Source organism: Camelus dromedarius, chromosome 28 (genome assembly GCF_036321535.1).
Source record: "Camelus dromedarius isolate mCamDro1 chromosome 28, mCamDro1.pat, whole genome shotgun sequence".
NCBI lineage: Eukaryota > Metazoa > Chordata > Mammalia > Artiodactyla > Camelidae > Camelus > Camelus dromedarius.
The window spans coordinates 27,193,049-27,207,727 of record NC_087463.1 but is presented as its reverse complement, the minus strand read 5'-3'; the positions used below and the strand labels follow the sequence as shown (position 1 = coordinate 27,207,727).

Below are 14,679 nucleotides of genomic sequence, written 5' to 3'. Positions count from 1 at the left end.
TTGGTAACTGTACGATGGTTATGTAAGAAAACAACTTCTTCCTAAGAAATACACAAGGAAGTATTAAGATGTAAAGCAACCTAGTCTGAAATGACTCAGAAAATCACAGTGAGATATAAACAGAATGATAAAATAAATCAAAAACATTAAAAATTGGTGAATCTGTAGGAGGGACAGACAGGAATTCTCTGCACCATTCTACACTTTTCTGTAAGGTTGAATTTATTTCAAAATAAAAGTGAATTTATTTCAAGTTTGAACTTATTTCAAGGTAAAAGTTTAAAATTTCAAAAGAGAAGAAAACACCAGAAGTTTGGCTCTCTGAAAAGAATAAAACTGGTAATAATAAGATAATAATCTCCTATCAAGATAACTGAAAAAAGGGAGAGGGACACATCGTCAGCATCAGGGGTTTGGAAGACGCCGCCCCTGCAGAGCCTCACACACTAGCGAGACCATGGAGATTTAAATATAAACTTGAAAACAGATAAATCCCTTGAAAAGCACAAAGCATCACAACTGAAACAAGAAAACCAAAAACAAAGAAAATCTGTGTAATCCAATACCTGTTAAAGAAATTACCTCCAGAATTATGTGTGTACCCACAAGGAACACTTCAGGAATATTGGCTATTTAACCTAGAAAAAAACTTTTAAAGCCACTGACACACTATTAGTATCACAAGTCAGCAATTTCTAAAACATTGTTTAGCCATGAAATCCCCTCTTCATGTGAAAGCTTACACCAGATACGAAAGACGAAGCAGAGGCAACTCTGACCGCAAGCTGAAAGGGGCTGGTGAACCCACGTAGACCTGCCTTGAGACTCTATGCCTCCAACCACTGAGGGGTTCCTCGGAGTCCCTGGGAGTCCGCATCTGAATACCACCCCACAAGCTGACCCAGAATTCAAATCAGTTGTAAGAACATACTTCTGCAAATGAAGGAACTGACTATAAACCCTGAACGCAGGAAGACTGTAGAAGCTGTAACTTGCTGGACACAGGCCGCTCGTGACAGCACTGGTCAGCTGTAGTGTCGCCTGCCTGTCCCCGGGCTGGCAGGACGCCAGTGGCAAAGTGTCCCAGGCTCCAAAGCCAAACGTGAACACACAGCATTAATCTATCTCAACCACCAGTGAACGTGCATAAAGGATGAGAGATTCTTATCTTCGTGGCTTTCTGGTTAAATTAACAGTAGAATGTTATTCCACTTGAAGAATCAAAGTCAAACAGCACTCACAGCTGCAGTGTTATTACACTGCATTTTATAGGTCCACATCTACCTTTCTGGAAGAGAGGAGCCAGCTCTCCATATCTGGTTCTGCATCTGCAGATTCAACTAACCATGGGTCAAAAATATTCAGAAAAAAATTCCAGAAAGTTCCAAAAAAGCAAAATTGAATTTGCCACATACCGGCAACTATTTACACAGCATTTACACTGTATTAGATATTGTAAGTAATCTAGAGACGATCTAAAGTAAACAGGAGGATGTGTGCAGGCAACGTGCAAATACAAGGCCATTTTACACACGGGCTTGAGCATCCACATTTGGTACCTGCAGGGGTCCCAGAACCAACCCCCCAGATACCAAGTGACCACTATATAATTACAGGTGGAAAAGAAAAGAACACAGTTTATCAATGTCAACACAGTGACCAGAATTAATTCTACCATGCATTAATTACAATATCACTAACCTTCCCCATCTTTTAAACATTAAAGCATCTCACAAAAAACTGAATTTAGTTTCCTGTCTCTTTCAGATGAGCGCTGTTTGGTTTTAACTAATGATACAAATATTCTTCATGTTATTTAGAGAGTAGCTTCCTTAGTTTGAGTAGAAATAAATGTGTTTAGAAGTGAAGCTTATAAGTAACTAATAACCTCACAACGTAGGAAATTAGGCAGCAACAGATAACAAACCTGGTGCAGAGGAACTTCCATCCTCCGCAGACAAACCACTCCAGTCCTCTTTTTCGCTGTGTGACCCTGGCTCGCGGTAACGTGTGGTAATCACTTTCGTCATTCTCAAAGCCTTCTTCAGACATCATTAATGGCATTTCATCCAAATGGGCAGACTCATCTTCCAGTTGGTACCTGGATAAAGGTAAGAACAGAATGCTGAGGCCGGCCAAGCGGTCTTCAGTCTACATGAAGGCTTTCGTTTAGGACAGGCGCTGGAGAAGCTAGAACGAAGCAGAGCCCTGAGGGGACACCCCCCAGCACAAAGGCCTTCTACGTCCTCTGCCTCTTGTCTGTAGAAAAGCTGAAGTCTCCCAGGCCCCAGAGTCACAAAAGAGCAGGCGCAAGCAGCTAATGACTAGGACAACAGAGTCAGGCTCAGTGTCGACACACACTCCTGAGTCGTTTTCCAGACACTGTAACTGCCAGCAGAGGGAAAAGCTACCTGCATGACAACCAGACTGCAGCCATGACGTCGGCTGCTCCATCTTGGGCGGGACTGACTGGCCAGCACAAGCCCAGGAACTGGCTCAAGAGAACAGGGTTTGCACTACTGCTCAGATCTTTATCTTTATGGACGTCAAAGCACCTGGAGCTGGCTCTGTCCGTATATGGAAGCGGGCAACCCAAACTGTCAGCAGAGAGCTGCTTTCACCCTAAGACCTCGATCCCCTTTCTCAGCACGAAGCAGGAAGACGGACCCTCATCACCTCACCCCACAGAAATGGACTGATAGCTGATGGCGGGGGTGGGGGTGTGAATCTGCAAGCAGCTCTTTGCGGGAAACCGCCCTGAGAAGTCCCTTTTCTTGTCACTTCAGCACGGCTATGCTGTAACCAACCTTAAACCGGCGCCCCAAGCCCTATCATCTCCCGTCCAGGCACACTTGTCAGGTCTTTTGATCACATGATACCTCGCCTAACCTGCTGGTTCTTTCCATAGAGCAGAGGTAGACGTGGAGAAGAAGTAACTAACGGATGACCGCGTCTCTTCCCTAGCCTCCCCTTCAGTAGCCTCGGAGCAAACTGTATGAACAAGACAGCATCTAGAGACAGACGACGAGGAGCTGACGAGCCCACGCACAGGGGAGATGGCAGCGAGCCTGGGCCTCTGCCTCAGTGATGAGCTGAGATTACTTCCCTTTTCCTGTAAGACCTTCATGGCCAAGCAGAATCCCGGGAGCTGGCTTTGGAGGACACGAGTCCACCTTCTCCCCAGACCGCCAGCTTTCTGAACAAAGGCAACTTCCCTTCCTACCAACAACTGCCCTGCGGGCACTGATCTTCAAGCGGGGAGCAGCCGGACCTGGGTTTGGTACCACAGTTTGCAGGGAAAGGAATGTGTCACCCTGCCTCGCCAGCCCACAGTCTGCAGGGAAGGGAATGTGTCGCCAGCCCCCTCTCCAGCCCCCTCTTCCTGGGGACGCCCCACCCTAGCCCAGCAGGACTGCTGTCCACCTGCTGGGAAGCAGGCAGAGCCAGGAAAACGGGGTCTGGAGCCGGCAGTGAGGGAATGAGGGACCAGGGACGGAGCCTCAGGGCCCGGGAGGGCTGGGGACCGGCAGCTCCAGGCACCTGTGAGGGCTCTGAAGGGGTGCTGAAACAGGAATGGACTGAAAGCTACGAAAAAAACACACCGCTCCCCGCCAAGACCTTGGAAGCTCATCCTCTGGGGAAGGGAGGCTGTGCTGAAAGCAGAAGACTGAACAAAGCAAACGGAGTTAACGTGTGAGCCACCACCCTCTCCCTCCCACTCCCTGCTTATCAATAATTCAGTGCTGAAGGGTTGCTGCTGAGGAGACGGACCCAGCATTGGACAGTCACCGAAAGCTCAGACGGTCAGGCACTAATCTACTCTATTCACACGCATTCACTTAATTCCTAGACAATTAACAGAAAATGTTACTACAAGAAAAGAAGCTCAAATGTCCACAAAGGTGAAACATACATATGATGGGATATTACTCGGCTTTAAAAACGAAGGAAATTCTGACACAAGCCTCGAAGACATTATGCTCAGTGAAATAAGCCAGGCATAGAAGACAAATTTTGAATGATTCCACTTGGATGAGGTCCCTGGAGCAGTCAAATTCATAGACAGAAGGCAGACAGAGGTTACCAGGGAATGGGGAGGGTGGGAGTTAGTGTTTAATGGACACAGAGTTTCAGTTTGGAAAGGTGGTGAGTTGTGTGGGTGACTGGTGGTGACGGTTGCACAACAATGTTAGTGTACATAATGCCCTTGTATTGTACACTTAAAAATGGCCGAGATGGAGGGGGGAGGGTACAGCTCGGTGCTGAAGTGCATGGCACTCACAGGTGCTGGGTTCAAGTCCCAGTACCTCTGTGTAAAAAAATAAAAAAACAAATAAACTTGAAATTACCCGGCCCCCCATGAAAAAGAAATTTAAAAAAAATGGCTAAGATGGTAACTCTTATGTATATTTTACCATAATGCTTTTAAAAGAAAAAAATTCTCCAAGTATTGTTGATGATACCCTGCTCCCCAGCAGCCAAGTCACCCCGGACATGGATACTCTCTCATCTCGACCCACATCCCCGCCGTGCCAGGCTTTACTGGTACTCACCACGGAGGCCCCTCCTCAGTCAACACGCTGCACTAGATACAGGTACCCTGGAGAAGCCAGATCCTTACACGTAGGGCAAGTTCACTCAAGAGAGCCGTGCTTCTGGGAACAGGTCTGTCAAGCAGACAACAAACCAGAAAGAAAAAGAACCCTGAAGGCTTCTTAGACTGAGAAGCCCTGGAAAACGGATGGCTGAAGTCTACTGAGTCCTTACTATGGCCTGGCCCTCCGGAGGCCTGTATTCTGCATCATCAAAGAAGAAAATTTCAAAGCAAATGAGAAACTGGAGGAAATATTTGCAGCACATGACAGAAAAACGATTCTTCATAAGCGTTCTCACAAATCAATAAAAATCCATAAAGAAGCAAACACCTCAAATGATAGATGAACAAAGACAATTCACTAAGGAAGAAATACAGCTATACTTAACAAAATTATGTTCAACCATGTTAGGATTTCAATAAACATCTGAGTGCCTACTGTGTGCCAGCACTGTCCCAAGCCCTGCAGGGACAGCAGCAAAGAGGAACACAAGCCCCTACTCACGTGCAGCTTAAGTACCTACAGGACAAAAACAAGAAGTGAACAGGCTATTTTCAAAAGGAGACGTGCTCGGAAGACGATAAAGGAAGCAGAAGAGGAGAAGTGGCAGGTGGGGGCTTCCTTTGACCACCAAGGAAGCCGAGTCTCAAGAAGCCGACACCTGAATGAAGGTCTAGGAAGGCCCAGTCAGGGCTGCCGAGCCTGGAGGGCTCCAGGGGCAGAGAAAGCCCGACCAAGACAAAGAGTATGACTTGAATGCTAAGTGGAAGGGGATGTCAATGGAAGGCTGTAAACCTGGGGACAATTTTTGTTTTCAAAGCATGCAAATTAAAACAACTGAAAAAAAAATTTAACATTTGGCATGGTCAACAGTCTCCAATAACCAGGCACTGTTAATTGCTGGTAAGAATGTGGCAACTTTTTTGGAGAACAATTTGGGATGATTCATCAAAAGCTCTTTTTTTTTGTAATGTAATTAAACTTTAACCACAGGTCCTACTTACCTGTATACAAGATACAGCTCTGTGGATGACCATCACAGTGCTGCGCTGGTCACCCAAAAAGCATGGAAAACCCTCAATAGCAATGATGAGTGTTGCTTAGCATATGATGGAATACTGTATAGTCACCAAAAGTAAGAAAGTGAAGAACTCTAGCTGAAAGCAAATGTTAAGAGAAGCAGCAGTCACTGTGTTTGCCCCTCTCTGGAACACCTTCCTCCACTAAGCAAAAGCACACCCGTTTTAAGCTCTCCATTTAATCCTCTACAAACCACTCCAACCACTGTCGATACCACCATACAACACCCTACAGCCAAGGGACTAATCATTTTAGATGGTTCAGGCAAAAATTTACATGATCTAAAACAGAATTAATGTTTTTCCTCTCAAAACTTCCTTTTTCTTACTTCTGTCTTTTAAAACAGTCAACTAGAAATGACTATTTATACAAAATGCAATTAAAATTCAAAACACTACTTAAAAATATTACAATACTGTACAACAAAATGAGATTTTTAGTCTTTTCCATTAAGTTTTCAGCAACTGTGTTGCATTTTAGCACAAGTCACAATCATACGGAGTTTAGTGCTGGAAAAGCAGGACAGTGAGTCTGAGAGACGATGAACACAGGCGGCACCGAGCTTGGTAACCTCGCCTTCATGAACGGAGCCTTTGAACCGGCAAGCAACTCACTCCACTTCCAAGGCAATTTTCCTATTGTACTGAAAAATTTATCTCAGTATTTAAAAACAATGAGATGATGAATAATGGATTTTTTCAGACAGGGTAAGCAGGGAATCTTAAGTGTCTTTGTTGCCTGGTGTCATACACATTTAATTGGTTTGTCACTCAAGAAAAATCAACGTTTCCAGCAATTAAGTATAATTCTGGAAACATATTTTTAAAATGAGTAAAAACAATGTGAACAAAGACGACAGAATGGATGATACTGAACCCAAGAGGACTGCGGAGCTAAGAACTGCACACAACCACCTCAGCTGCTGCCGAAGGTTTAAAACAAATGAGGAACTTTCAACAAGACGCTGAAGTACTGGAAGGTGCGTAATTCACACGTATCTAAGTGAAAGTAGTCAATACAGTAACTATCTTAAACTCACGTTTTTAAGTTAAGCACCTAACAGCCTTATCGTTTCTATTTTGATGATACTAAAGGGCGAAAATGCTTAAACCTTCTTTAGGAAAAATAAATGCTCCCTCTTTGCTTGTATGTTAATAAAATAGAAAAACAAAGCAACAAAATGCTATAAAGAAATTGTGTATTTCCTTCATCAAATACAGCTTCCAAGTTCAACTGTGTCACTGATGAGTCATTAATAAGCAGGAGACCTGTCTGAACTACTGAGAAATCGTAACCCCTTCCCTCCTACAGCAGTAGAGGAGATAAACAATGGAATAGTTTAAAAAAAAAATTAAAGGAACAGTGCCTGAGAAGCGTGTCTTCACCTTAGTGGCAAAAGCAAGCAATAAGGACAAAGATCAGTCAGTCCCTCAGGCTGAGCGGTGCCGCCACTGTGGACCGGGAACACAGTAAGCTCCAAGCTACTGACTCCTCTTATGTTTTATAAGAAACCTGAATATCAACTTCTCAACATAAGAAATTACACTAACGCTACACATAAACTGAGACAAATGCCTGAGTGAGAGTTAGTGGTACAATACTGAACACCATGAGAGCACCGCCCGGAAATTTAGAGACGAGCGGGCCAGGCAGCCAGGACACAGACTCCAGGTGCCCCAACGCGCTGCTCCCAGTCACCAGCCCCACCTGCACACCAATGCAGACAGCCGCAGAGAAGTAAGTGGCCCTTCCTGTTCGGGGAGGTGTGAAGAACCCTGTAGACTCGAGTGACACTACAGAATCCTTTCAAAGGAAAGTCTACAAATCTTAAGAATATGTTTCTGATTCCAAGGAATCACTCTGAAAAATGCTCTTAAGAATCATTCTGTACTTTAAAAAAGCTTTCCAATCGCAAACCATCACAGCAAAGGAAAAGTTTTATCTTTAAAACTCATAAAATACTTTTAGGATCATCATAATTGTAAAATTTTTAAGACTCAGGGAAAATTGTGTAGAGACACTCAGAATGAGAAAACCAACACTAAAAAATACTGTGTTGCCTCTACCAAGAAACATATTAATATTTTATTCTGTTCTCAGCATGAGTCTCTTTTTAAAAGAGACTGATAAAATGCAAGACTTAACTAAGGTCCAGAGCCCCACAGAATAACACCAAAACGTCCAGGATACTATCAAAAAATCATTCGCTACACCAAAACCCAGAAACATCTCAACTTAAATGAGAAAAGAGAATCTAGAGATGCTAATATCAAAATGACACAGATGCTGAAATTATCTGGTAAGAGTTTCAAAACATTCATCATAAAAATGTTTCAATAAGCAATTATAAACATGCTTGAATCATACCAAAAAAATTGACTCAGCAAAGAAATAGCTAATCTGAATTAGAGTCAAATGAAAATGTTGAAACTAGAAAGTGTAACAGCAGAGATTTAAAATGGAATGGACAGGCTGAGCAGCAGAATGGAGGAGACAGAGGAAAAATCAACGAACCTGAAGACAGAACAAAAATAACCCAATCATTACAGAAAACACAGACTTAAAACAAATGAAGAGAAGTCATAACCACATGAGATAAGGAATAGAGCTCACAAGGGGTCACTAGAGCATCCAAACATGTAATAGCTGAAAACTTGTAATTTGATAAAAGATTCAAGAAACCAAGTGAAACAGTATAAACTCAAAGAAATCTCTGCTAAGACCATAATAATCAAACTACTGAAAACTAAAGACAACCCTTGAAAGAAGTGAGAAATGATAACTTACTGACAAAGGCAAAATCATTCAAATGACAGATTTCTTATCAGAAATCATGGAGGCCAAACAGAAGTCACATATTTTCCAAGTGCTAAAAGAAAAGAACTATCAGCCCCAAATTGTGTATCTGGTGAAATTATCCTTCAGGAATGAAGGATGAAGGAAAACTAAGAGATTGGTTTCCATTAGACCTACCCTCAAAAAACAGCTAAGGAATTCTAACACAGAACAGAAATAATAAAAGAATTTCTGAACATCAGGGAAGAGAACAACAGAAATAGCAGAAGTATAGGTCGATATAACAGGCCTTCCTCCTCCTCAAGTTTTCTAGACTATGTTTGAGAGATAAAGCAAAAATTATGGCACTTTCTGATGTGCGATTCTGTGTACATGGGGAACATTTAAGTACTTTTACATATGTAAAATTTACATATAATTTTACAAGACACAGGCATACCTCAGAGATATTGTGGGTTTGACCCCAGACCACCACAGTAAAGCAAATATGGCAAAAAGAGAGTCACACAAATTTTTGGTGTCCTGATGCACATAAAAGTTATGTTTACACTACACTGTAGTCTATTAGGTGTGCAACAGCATTATGTCTGAAAAAATGTACATGCCTTGAGAAATATTTTATTGCTAAAAAATGCTAAACATCATCTGACAATGCAGGATTGCCACAAATCTTCAAGTTGTAAAAAACACAATAATGTGATACACAATAAAATGTGCTATGCCTACAATTACACTACCCATAGGGAAAATATAATGGGATGGAAAGAGGTAAGAATTCTATACTTTAGTCAAACTGATAAAATTATCAACACAACTATACTGTGATGAATTATGTATGTACAATATAATACATGGAACTATTGCTAAATAATATTTATACAAAGATATCACTGTAAAACACCATAGGTAGATCAATACGGAATTCTAAAAACTGTTCAAGTAACCCACAAGAAGGCAGGGAAAAGAAACCAGAAAAAAAAAAAAAAAACCAGAAAACAAAAAGTAAAATGGCAGACATAAGCCCTAATGTATCAATCACTACACTGAATATAAATGTTCTAAATAAATCAATCCTAAGAAAGAGACTGGCAAAGTAGATAAAAAATAAACCAACCATACACCGACTAAAAGAAACTCACTCTAAATATGAGTAGGTTGAAAGTAAAGGGATGGAAAATTATATGCCAGGGAAACATTCATCAAAAGAAAGCAGGAGTGGCCATATTAATCCCAATTAAAGGAAACTTCCGAGCAAAAAACTACTAGAGACAGACAGGGAAATTACATAACGATAAAACTGTCAGTCCATCAGGAGCACAAAGCAATCCCAAACGTGAACACACCAAACAACAGATGTGCAAAATATGTGAAGCAAAAATTGTTGAAACTAAAAGGAGAAATAGACAAACCCATGATTACAGATAAGAGACTTCAACTAAGCACTCTCAAAGCTGATGCAACTACTAGGCAGCAACCCAGCAAGGACAGAGGACTCAACACCGTCAACTGGCAGGTCTCCTCGCACTTCAGAACACCGCACCCAACAGCTGCACAATACTCTTTCTTTCCAAGAGCCCTGGGACTTCTTACTAACAGAGAACATATATCCTCAGCCACAAAACAAGCTGCACCAAATTGGAAAAAACTGAAATCACACAAATGTTCTCTCTGTCCACAAAACAATCATGCTCGGTATCAGTAACACGGAGACAGCAGTAAATCTGCCAAACACACTTCTAATAATCCTTTGGGAAGAAAGGATCCTGGCATCACCTAACTCCCAATCGAGCAAGAAAAGACAGCCCAGGAAGGCCATCACTCCCTTGGACAGAACAGAGTCCACCACCTGACAAGCGGCCACAGGAAGAAGTGCCTGTCCCCATGCGCCTGAGACTCCCCTATCCCACTAGGGGGCACTAGGGCTCCAGGCAGCACCAGTTAGGGTCCCCGCCACCACGAGAGGTTAAAGGCCTCAAGAAGCCTCCATGTACCAGTGAGCCTGAGACAACCCCTCATCTCATGTGCAGGAGGGCAGTCAGGTAGCACCAATAAGTGCGACCTCACTGCAGAAGGAGTCAGCTTAAGAAACAGTGTCTACCACAGCCTGAAACACCCCTCCTCTACCCCAAGATGCCAGAGCAGCCAGGGCCAGCAGCAAAAAGGATGTGACCACAGAAAGCCTCTTGGCCACAGGGGTGCTGAGTCCCCTCTCCAACCAAGACATGCCAGGGAAGCAGGGGGCACACATGGAGGGGGTACAGCCACAACCACTGCCCAGTCAACAAAGCCTCCTCATGCACATGGAATGACACTTCCATGTCTCCCCAAGAGACACAGAGCCTGGGGAAATCCCTTCTGCTCTTCAGCACGTAAGTAGGGATTAAGAGCTCCAGAAGCACGACATAAACCAAGCAGACCAAAAATCACAGGAGAGGCCCTGAAAATTAAACTGTCATTGGAACCGCAGCCCACAAAGGTATGCCAGGACTCATGTGCTAAACCTAAATAGGGTAATCACCTGCTGAAACCAAAGGTATCAATAGGACCCACAGTCTCCTAATATAATAGACAAAATATCCAATCAAAACCATCCATCATACAAAGAATCAAAACATTCAAAAGGTGAATCAGAAAAGACAACAAACTAACACTAAAACTAAGATTAACTCAGTGGAATTATATGACAGGCATTTCAAACAGCAAATGTAAAAATGCTTCAACAATCATTTCAAATTCTCTTGAAACAAACAAATTATAAAACTCAAGATTGCAATTGCAGAAATAAAACCTCGCTGGATGAGATCAACAGTAGAGTGAAAATGATAGGACAGAATTAGGAACTTGAGAACAAATCAAAAGAATTTACACAATCTGAACTACACAGAGAAAAGAGACTGCGAAGAGGGGAGGAAAAGAGCCTAAGGGAATTACTGAATCCTAACAAAAGATCCAACATTTGTATCACTGTAGTCCCGATACAAGAGGAGAAAGAGGTGGAAATTAGAGTACTTGAAAAAAATAATGGCTGGGGGGAGGGGACAGCTCAAGTGGTAGAGCACAAGCTTAGCATGCAGGAGCTCCTGGGTTCAATCCCCAGTGCCTCCTCTAAAAATAAATAAATAAGTAAACCTAATTACTTTCCCCCTCTAAAAATAAATAATTTTAAATGGAAAAAAAAGAAATAATGGTTTAAAAACTCCCTATATGTGGTGAAACAAAACACAACAGATTCAAAAAGCTTAGCGAATACCAAGCAAGATAAACTGAAAGAAATCATACCAAGATATATCATAATTAAACTTCCAAAAACTAAAGACAAAGAAAAAATGTAAAAGCAGCCAGCTAGAAATGATATATTACCTATAGGGGAAAACCAAGCCAAGTAACAGTGGACTCCTAATCAGAAACCATGAAGGCTGGAAGGAAGTGGTAGAAGAATTTTCAAGTACTAAGAAAAGAAGCGTCACCCAGGAATTCTATACCCAATAAAACTATCCTTCAGGGATAAAGGGGAAATAAAAACATTCTATGATGAAATCTGAAGACTGGCTATCAGAAGGTCTTCAAATGAAAAGGAAACTAAAAGAGAGACTCCTGGAACATCAGGAAGGAAGGAAGAACAAACAAAAAGAACAAAAATATGTGTACATACCATACACTATCCTATCATCATGAATTTTACAAATCATATTTGATGACAAACAAAAAGTTTAACACCATATGATACTCAGGACATGGTGTTTAAATTACAGAGGGGAGAAGGTAAGTAAAGGAACCTAAGTGGAGTAGATTTCCACTTCACATCGTAAAATACTGATACCAATACACTATGGTGATTAGTCACATATATGTATTGCAATACACAAAGAAAACACAACAAAAACTATATAAAGACCTACACTAAAAAACACTGTAGATATCAAAAAAGTATTCTAGTAAAAGGAAGGCAAGAAGAGAAAGAGGAATGAGAATCTGAAGAATCAGATTAGTTAAGTGACACACAAACTAATGTACAATAATTACCTTAAATGTGCTTGTCTAAATAAATCAATCAAAAGACAAGAGATTGACAGACTGCATGATGGAAACATGCGATCCAACAAAGAAACACTCTTCAAATTCAACAACATACATAGAGTGAACAGTATCACCACGCAAACATTAATCCACAAAAAGCAGGAGAGGCTGCACTAAAGTCCAGCAAGGAAAATTACCAGAGCCAAAGAGAAACACTGCATAACAACAAACGAAACAATCTACCCTGAAGACAGAGGGATCCTACATGTATACACACCAAGTGACTGAGCCTAAAAATAAATGAAGCAGAAACTGACAGACGCGAACTTGGATGGAAACCTACTGTGAAATAGTTCCAAATAATACCTCCTAAAATCAACAACTTAGAGTATTATTAATGCAATTACTTATAGGTAAGGTTAGGAAAGAAAGGAGAAATGGTACTTCTGAAGAATCCACTTTGGGCCACACACTAAAAATGGGCACCTTGCTAACTTCCCACAATCCTCAACAATCCTGTAAGAAAAAATACTACCCCCCATTTTACAGCGGAGGAAACCAGGACTCATAGTTTAATTATCTAAGCTCAAACAGCTAGTATGTAAATAAACCAAGAGTGAACCCAGGTCTATCACATTGTAATACGTCCGCTTCTGACTATGTCACAGCCTCTCAGGCCAAACCAAAAATTATCCTAAAACTTGAACCCTGAAGCACTGGATATTGAAAGCTGTATGTTTCCCCTCTGTGTGAAGGCTGTTTCCACAATTCCTCAGGATTAAATTTTAATAACTATAAAAGGCAATATTTCCCCTTTTTCTAAGTTTCTTTTTCTAACTTCTCTACCATTTATAAAGGTAGCATTCTTCCCTTAGGGTGACAAGTTAAATACGAGCTGAAACAAAGTAGGGTATGAGGCCTTCATTTTAAATCAAAGGTCTTAACTTTTTAACTCTACCACTTAACTGGGGTCACATCAAACAATTTAACATTTCTGAATCTCTCTCCCAGTCTTAAAAGCAAAAATTCTTGTCAACAAAAGTACTTTGTAAACACGTTTAAGTAAAAACTGTACTCAGTAAACAAACTGAAATGTCTTCACTTGCTATTCACGTTTGTGACAGTGACTCCCAAGCGGGTTCGTACTTCTAAGGCTAAGGGGACGCTGTATCTGCGGTCTTCACAACTTCCGCGGACACGCGGTAAATTTCGAAGACCGACAGCTCCGTGCCCAGCGCCGTCGGACCGGCGGCACCAGTACCGCCTGACCAAGCAGCGCCCCGAGAGCAGGCTGCTCCTTCCCTCCGCTCAGCCGGGCGGCCCGGGCCCTCCGGGAGCGAGGACGCCCTCCGGGGCCCTGCGCACCGGCGGCCCTCCGGGGGCGGCCCCGGGCAGACCCACCGGCAGGCGAGGGAGGGGCGCCGGGGAGGGGGCAGCGGCCCGGGCGTTACCTGCTGGGGCGCTCGGCCCCCGACCCGGGCCCTGCCGCGCTGTAGTAGGCCGCGCGTTTGCGGTTGGCTGCGGCCGCCGCCGCCGCCGCGCTGCGCACCGGGTACAGAGGGATCTGGTCCGCCATGTTCCAGCCGCCACCTTCCCGCCCCTCCCCGCTCCCCCTCGGTTCGCAGCCTCTCCCCGTCCTTTCCCCTCAGCTCCAACCCGGCTGAGGCGCCGCCCGCGCGCCCTGCCCTCCCACCGTGCGTCGGGGCCCGATGGCGTCACCACGCGACGGAGCCCGATGACGACACTGTTGTCGACGTAGGTGCGGCGCAGGAGGCGGAGGCTTCCGAGGCCCCGCCCCGCTCGTCGGGTACCGATGACGTCACCCGTGGCGAGGGCGCGAGCGGGAGGCGGTTGCGTTCCGAGGTCCCGCTCCCGCCAGTGGGCGGCCCATGCGTCACCGCGCAGCCGGGGCGCGGGCCGAGGCCCCGAGGTCCGGCGCAGGGCGGGAGCGTGCGCGCATGCGCCGCCGGCTCTCCTGGACGCCCGGGGCTCCGGCCCCGCCGGGGAGGGCCTCTCTGAGGGCCGGGGGCGGGCGCCGAGGGCGTCTTCCCCGCCGCTCCAGCCCCGGAACTGCCCGCAGAGCCCCGCCCTCGGCCCCCGCGCGCTTGCTCTGGGGTCTATGTCGTCCCTCCGAGCGCCGCGCCGGTGGGCGCGTTTCCGCGGGGGCTTCCTTCCCGCCGGGCCTGCGACG

General features: G+C 44.0%; 1 protein-coding gene across 5 annotated transcripts in view; it reads right to left on the bottom strand.

Annotated features, from left to right (window-relative positions):
* The window catches only part of ATP9B (ATPase phospholipid transporting 9B (putative)), a 155,698-nt gene extending 141,504 nt beyond the window's left edge, over nt 1-14,194 (bottom strand). For 2 of the 5 annotated variants that reach the window (XM_031441712.2, XM_031441713.2), the window contains exons 1-2: nt 13,940-14,194; nt 1,928-2,101 (exon numbers count right to left, since the gene is read on the bottom strand). In XM_031441712.2, the coding sequence (XP_031297572.2) occupies nt 1,928-2,101; nt 13,940-14,064 (299 nt within the window). In that variant the 5' untranslated portion in view covers nt 14,065-14,194. Of the gene's footprint in view, nt 1-1,927; nt 2,102-13,939 lie in introns of those variants that run through there. The other 3 variants (XM_031441714.2, XM_031441715.2, XM_031441718.2) reach the window with 3 other exon arrangements.
* Nucleotides 14,195-14,679: the final 485 nt, after the last annotated feature.